Raw genomic sequence first — 6,187 nt, 5'->3', positions numbered from 1 at the left:
CACGCCCGGCTAATTTTTGATTTATTGTAGAGATGAGGTCTCGCCAAGTTGCCCAGGCGGATCTCGAACCCGCAGGTTCAGGCAATCCACTCACCTCAGCCTCTCAAGGCGTGGGATTACAGGCTGAGCCACCGAGCCCGGCTTCTGCTCAGATTTTAAAACTCATTTTTATTTTTTATCTGGCTTCCTAGGGATTGCTTCTGTGTTTGCATGGCATAGTGGGCAGCCAGTGATGTAGGCCATGGTTGTGCTCAGTCAGACACTTCTAGCCGAGGCAGCGTCCCACTGAAGCATGTGGGTGGGGAGCTCCTAGGTGAGGGGGCACATCCCAAGTACAGCCACCCAGTGTCTACTTTCCCTTTCTGGGTCCTGGAGCATCCAACACCAGCAGTAGCTTCCTGGAGAGCCAGAGGTTGTGGGGAGCCAACCCTTCAGGGGTCTCTCATCTTCAGGGTCTCCCTCCAGACATCTGGCTGCTCAGTGCTCAGCCCAGCTGGAATCACAGCCCCAGTTGGCTTCCTTGTCAGTTTCCATTCACCTCACCACAGTGAGCCACAGGCTCTGGTCCCATTCTCTGTCCCACATCCCACCTCCCTGCCGCTGGTTTCTGCAGCCAGCTGAGAGAGCGAGGAACGCTCTCGCGTTTACTGACCCAGGCCGGGAGCAGGCAGACTCCCTGTCCTGACCTGCACTGAGCAGTTGTTCAGGGGTAATCTCTTCTCAGTGTGTTGTCAGCTTTGGCCAGTTTCCAGAACTGAGTCGATGAGTTTTGATAATTTGGTCCAGTTTAGCTTTGTTTTTCTGTGGGAGGGTTTAATGGCCTCTGCCTGACTGCAGCCAGAAACCAGAAGCATCTTTGGTTCTAAATATTTGTTTCAGGGTTCAGTCCCTGCTTACTGTGGAGGTTTCCTTAGATGTTGTGAGGTAGGTGAGTTGGAAACCCAGTGTTTCCCATTTCCTTCTGAGTCCAGTCCCTCATCCTCACTCACTGTGCTGCTCATGCTGCGTGCAGGGACTTTCCCCAGTGCTCTCTCTGCTCTGTTGGCCATCTGCCAGTTCTGTTTGTTTCACATTCATCTTACAGGCACACCATCAACTCGACAACTTTTCATGGTTGGAAATTTCCATTGTTTCCATGTTTTTCATATTTGGTTAACATCCTTGTGGCCGGACCTTTGTACATATTACTACTTTTGAAAACCCATTTGTTGGATGCATTTGCTGGGCTAGAGAGTCTACCCAACATGAAGGCTTTTCGTGTTGCCAACCCAGCCTCCAGTAGGGGTGGGGTGGCAGCAGTGGTGTTACAGCTACCAGGTGGCTCTTTGGCAGCCTTTCCTGTTGAATGCTGCTTTTGCCTTTTCCAGCCAGCTTCCACTGAGGGCATCTGGGCACAGCCTTGGCTCTCCTGGTGCCCTGGTTTTAGCAGTGGCGGGTGGCGCTTAATCTGCTCACTTCTTTGTTTGGCAGATGAAAGGTCACAGTGTGTCCCGTGTTGCCTCTCTGTTCTCTCTCTGTGTGTCTTGGTTTTGGTTTTATTTTGCTAGTTCACTCATTCCTATATGTGAGGGCATCACTGTTTGATAACTGTTAGCTTGGAGGGGACTCAGCTATATGAGCACACGCATATGCACACCCTGACACATGTGGTTCTGACAAACTGTGGCTGTTTGGGGCTACATGACGAGCTTCCATCGTAGGGTTGTGTGCCCATTGGCACTCTAGCCTGGAAAGCTGGGAGACTTGGGGCATCTTCTCAGAGGTGCCAAGTTCATCCTGAGAGAAAGTGAGTGTGTGTGTGCACATTTGTATACATGTGTGGGAGTTCATGTACAATGAGTATGTGTATGCATGAAAGTGAGTATGTGCATGTGTGCGTGCATGTATATATGCATAAGAGCGCATTGTATGTATATGCTTGTGTGAAATAATGTGTACATGCTTGTGTGTGAATGCCTGTGTGCACGTGTGTGTGAGAGAGTGCCTGTGGATGTATGTCTGATGGGCTCTCTGTCTCTCCCTCTGTGGCAGTGCCCAGGTGGATGGCCATACCTGAACCCTGACCCTGCGGCTCTCTGCAGGTTCTCGCACGGGCAGGTGGTCTCCCTGGATGAGCTGCGCCCCTTCCAGGACCCGGACCTGAGCTCCCTGCGGGCTGGCTCTGCGTGTCTGGCCAAGCACCAGGACGGCCTCTGGCATGCAGCACGGATCACGGGTGAGGCTGGCCACAGGGCCTCTCCAGTGGCTTCCACGGAACCAAGGACCCTTTTGGGGACCCCCTCCCGGGCATCACGTGTGTTCTTACCATGTGGCCTCTCCCACCTCCCTGGGATTCTGGATCTGGGCCTGACGTGAGCGGATGTGCCTAGCATCACCTGCCCTGCTCCCTCCTTCCAGCATGCCCCTGATCACTGGCACCTTCTGTCCCTCCAGATGTGGACAGCGGCTACTACACGGTCAAGTTTGACTCACTGCTGCTGAGGGAGGCTGTGGTGGAGGGGGACAGCATCCTGCCCCCACTGCGCACAGAGGCCGCTGAGTCCTCTGACTCAGATGGTGGCGACATGGATGATGCCAGCTATGCCAGAGGTTTGCTGCTGCTCGGGATGTCCAGAGTCAGGAGGGTGGAATGCTTACCCTGAGAGCTCCGACTGGGGACCCGTCCAAACAGATGGTCTGCCAGTTTGGGGCAGTGTGGCTGTGCCTCTCATGGAGGCACTGGCTAAGGGGCAGAGGAGCAGGAAGGCCTGAGTAGGTCCCAGGATCCACAGGGCAGTACCCAGCCTTTGCCTCCAAGGAACGTGTGGGCAACAACTGAAGTCTCACTGACATGAGGCTGTGGCCACACCCTGCTGTTGATGCGGGAGCTGCCAAGGAAGTCACAGGAAGGCACTTCTCAAATGTAGGGCCTGGGTACCCTATGGATCCTGGCAGGCTAAGAAGAGTGTCCACACGACCAGGGTGGAAGTTTCAGGAACTTTCCAGCCCTCAGAGATCAGAACAAGATGGGGAGGTGTCCCGGGATGTGAGTTGTGAGTGGGGACTAGTGGGCAGTGCCCGGCCCTCAGGGATCAGAACAAGACGGGGAGGTATCCCGGACCTAAGACATGAATGAGGTTTCTGAAACCCCATCTGTGGTGATGGGAGCGGAGTGAAGTTGGCAGCTCTCCATGAGGGAAGGAGGCACTTGCATCCAGTAAGGTGGGAGGACCAGGCGGGGTGGTATGGTACAATCAGGTGCCACCCTGCGGTTCAGCAGTCTGTGGGGGTGGCTAAGCTCTGTCAGTTGTCACCACAGCAGGCCTGGGTGACGGGCCAGAGCCTGAGGGTGGGACTGGGGCTCTGCCCAGGAGCTGAGCTCTTGGGCCAACATGGGCTGGAGCCCGGGTCACAATGCAGCGACCACTGGCCTAACCGAGCCACTGTCCTGTCTCCTGCAGTGGTGGAGTCAGGCACGGCAGACACCAGGCCCTGCAGCTCTGCCTTCGCTGGCTGGGAGGTGCACACACGGGGCATCGGCTCCAGGCTCCTCGCCAAGATGGGCTACGAGTTTGGCAAGGGTGAGTGTGCATGGCCCTGGGTGAGACGGGCTGCCGCGGCATGGCCTTGGGGTCCGGCAGCAGCAGCAGTACCAGCCTGTGTCTTTTCTAGGCCTGGGCCGGCATGCAGAAGGCCGAGTGGAGCCCATCCACGCAGTGGTGCTGCCTCGTGGGAAGTCGCTGGACCAGTGTGCAGAACTCCTGCAGAAGCTGCCTAGGCACGGTGGGACTGGTGCTGGGAGGTCCCCCAGGTCCCGGGGAAGAGGGCGCAGGCCTGGGGGTCGCCAGCCCTCTCGGACTGTGTTTGACTTCTTGAATGAGAAGCTGCAGGACCAGACAACTGGGGCCCCGGAGCCCAGGGGAGCCCTCCCAGGGAGGAGGAGCAAGGACATATACCATGCCAGCAAGAGCGCCAAGCGTGCCCTGAGCCTGCAGCTCTTTCAGACTGAGGAGAAGATCGAGCGAACCCAACGGGACATCCAGGGCATTCGGGAGGCACTGGCCCGCAACGCCGGCCGGTACGTGTGGGACCCAGCACAGGGTAGAGAGGGCAGCTGGGTTAGCCAGGCACCAACACGTGTATGAGCACACCAGGCCTTCGCATGGCAGGCTGATTCTGAGGGGCCTGCATAGTGGCATGGCAGTGGGCAAGCACCTGGGGCGGGTGCCTAGGCCTGGCTGATGGCAGCCCTCCCTAGGCACAGTGTGGCAGCGGCCCAGCTGGAGGAGAAGCTGGCAGGAGCCCAGCGGCAGCTGGGGCAGCTCCGGGCACAGGAGGCGGGCCTGCAGCGTGAGCAGAGGAAGGCAGACACTCACAAGAAGATGACTGAGTTCTAGAGGCCCCACGAGCACTGTGGACAGAGCCAGGGACTCTGGCTCTAGCCGTCCTCAGGAAGACAGCTGTTGTCCAACAACCAGGACGCCAGCCACTCCAGGCCAGCCCCCTTGGCCCTTCAGCCTGGGGGTGTGGAAACTGCTGAGAGGAGATGGGCAGCGGGGTTGCACCTGGACACTTCCTTGCCCACCCTGCCATTGGCATCTTCTTAGCGAGGACATTAAAGTGATTTCATCACAGTGTCATTCAGTGAAGACTGGGCTGGCTGTGGGGTCTCAGGAGAGAAGAGTCTGCACGGGGCTGTGTGGCAGGTGGTCTGGGCTGAGGGCCTGAGTGGGGCTGCAGCCCCAGCCTGGGAGGGCTGGCATTCTCTCTCTCTCCCTTCTCTAACTGAGGCGGGTCAGAGCCCAGGTTGTCTGACACCCACAACCTGGGAGCTCAGTGCTGCTCCAGGGGTGGGGAGCACTGTGCTCCCATGGGGAGTGCTGCTAGTGAGGCAGGGGACGCGGCCCCATGGGCTTAGGGGTTCTGGGCCAGGGCTTGGCACTGATTGTCCAGTGCACCTACTCTGCCTGCCTCCCTGCCATGTGGGGGGACGCGGGTTAGGCTCTCATAGTGGTGCTGGCTTGGGGCTCTTGCAGAGCCCGTCTAGATCTCAGCAGGCGCAGCAGGTGGGTGGGAGGCTGTGGGCGGTGGCAAGCTGACAGGAAGTGAGGCAGGGGCTTGCTGAAGGTGCACAAAGGCCTTCCTGGCTTGACCTGACAGCTGAGGAAGAGCTGGCGGTGGCCTTGGTAAGTGCCTGGACAGGTCTCCCAGCCCCTCAGTGCCCTCCTGGGGGCAGCTGAGATCCAAGTCAGTGCTTTGGGACCTGGCTGTGGCCTGATTGGTCCTTGTGAGAGAAGCCAACTCCCCAGGTTTGGGCAGACAGGCCCTGACCTCCAGAGACCACTCCTTACCCAGTGCCTGCCTCTGTGTTGCTGGCCTGTGTCCCCAGCCCCAGAAACTCTGCCAAGACCCCAGGAAGGTAACATCCTGTGTTAGGGATGGTGGGAGAAGAGAAAAGCCAGGGAGAAGTGGGTGGGGGCACTCAGGGCCCAAAGCAGCCCTTTCCTGCCTGCTGGCCCCGCCTTGCCTTTCCAGTTCCTCAGGGTGCTGGGCTCTTCGGTGAGGCGTGGGGGCATTGCCGGGGTGTTGGGGGGGGAAGCCATGTCTGGGCAGGGGGCGCCTGCAGGCAAGGTCTGAAGCCTGTGGCAGAGGTCCAGGGGCTTCCCCATATTTTGGGTTTGGGCTGCAGTGACCACAGTGCAGCCTTGGTAAGGTCACAGCTGCCCTGGCCTCCTCTCTGGCCACACTGGGTATTGCCACGGCCACCCTCCCATCTCTGCTGGGGCCCCAGCCAGACAGAAGGGTGGGCGCCTCCTGGAGGGAGGGGCTGTGGAGCCTTGGGGCTTCCTGTGCTGAGTCAGAGCCGGAGAGGGAGGACGGGGCCCCAGAGCAGGGCTGCCCTGGCCAGCTCCAGTGCCCCGCTCCTCTGCCCCCAGGCCCAGGTTGCACAGGATGGAGCTGCAGATATCCTCAGCCCCTCCTGCCCTCTGGGTCCTGGGTTGCTGCTGCCTGTTCCTCTGGGTGTGGGTGCTGTGCACGGCCTGCCACAGGTAGGTCCTCATCGGCTCCTGAGGGACTGGGCTCTACCGCCCCTCCACCACTGATGGGGGGTGTGGGCTGGGGCAGGTCTGTGCGCCCAGCTCTGCTCCTACCTTCGGGCCTTGGAACAAGGCTGATGGCTGGTCCCCACCTCCACCCCCTCCCCCCA

At 59.1% G+C, this 6,187-nt stretch overlaps 1 protein-coding gene across 1 annotated transcript in view; it reads left to right on the top strand.

Annotated features, from left to right (window-relative positions):
• ZGPAT (zinc finger CCCH-type and G-patch domain containing) overlaps positions 1-4,623 on the top strand; it is a 19,818-nt gene extending 15,195 nt beyond the window's left edge. Inside the window, exons 3-7 of the mRNA XM_008074707.1 lie at positions 2,082-2,215; positions 2,434-2,589; positions 3,441-3,560; positions 3,652-4,057; positions 4,238-4,623. Of these exons, the coding sequence (XP_008072898.1) occupies positions 2,082-2,215; positions 2,434-2,589; positions 3,441-3,560; positions 3,652-4,057; positions 4,238-4,376 (955 nt within the window). The 3' untranslated portion in view covers positions 4,377-4,623. The remainder of the gene's footprint in view (positions 1-2,081; positions 2,216-2,433; positions 2,590-3,440; positions 3,561-3,651; positions 4,058-4,237) is intronic.
• Positions 4,624-6,187: the final 1,564 nt, after the last annotated feature.

The sequence above is a fragment of the Carlito syrichta genome, unplaced genomic scaffold, assembly GCF_000164805.1.
Source record: "Carlito syrichta isolate Samal-C Ts95f unplaced genomic scaffold, Tarsius_syrichta-2.0.1 Scaffold117897, whole genome shotgun sequence".
NCBI classification, from domain to species: Eukaryota; Metazoa; Chordata; class Mammalia; order Primates; family Tarsiidae; genus Carlito; species Carlito syrichta.
This window is presented reverse-complemented; position numbering and strand designations above follow the sequence as displayed.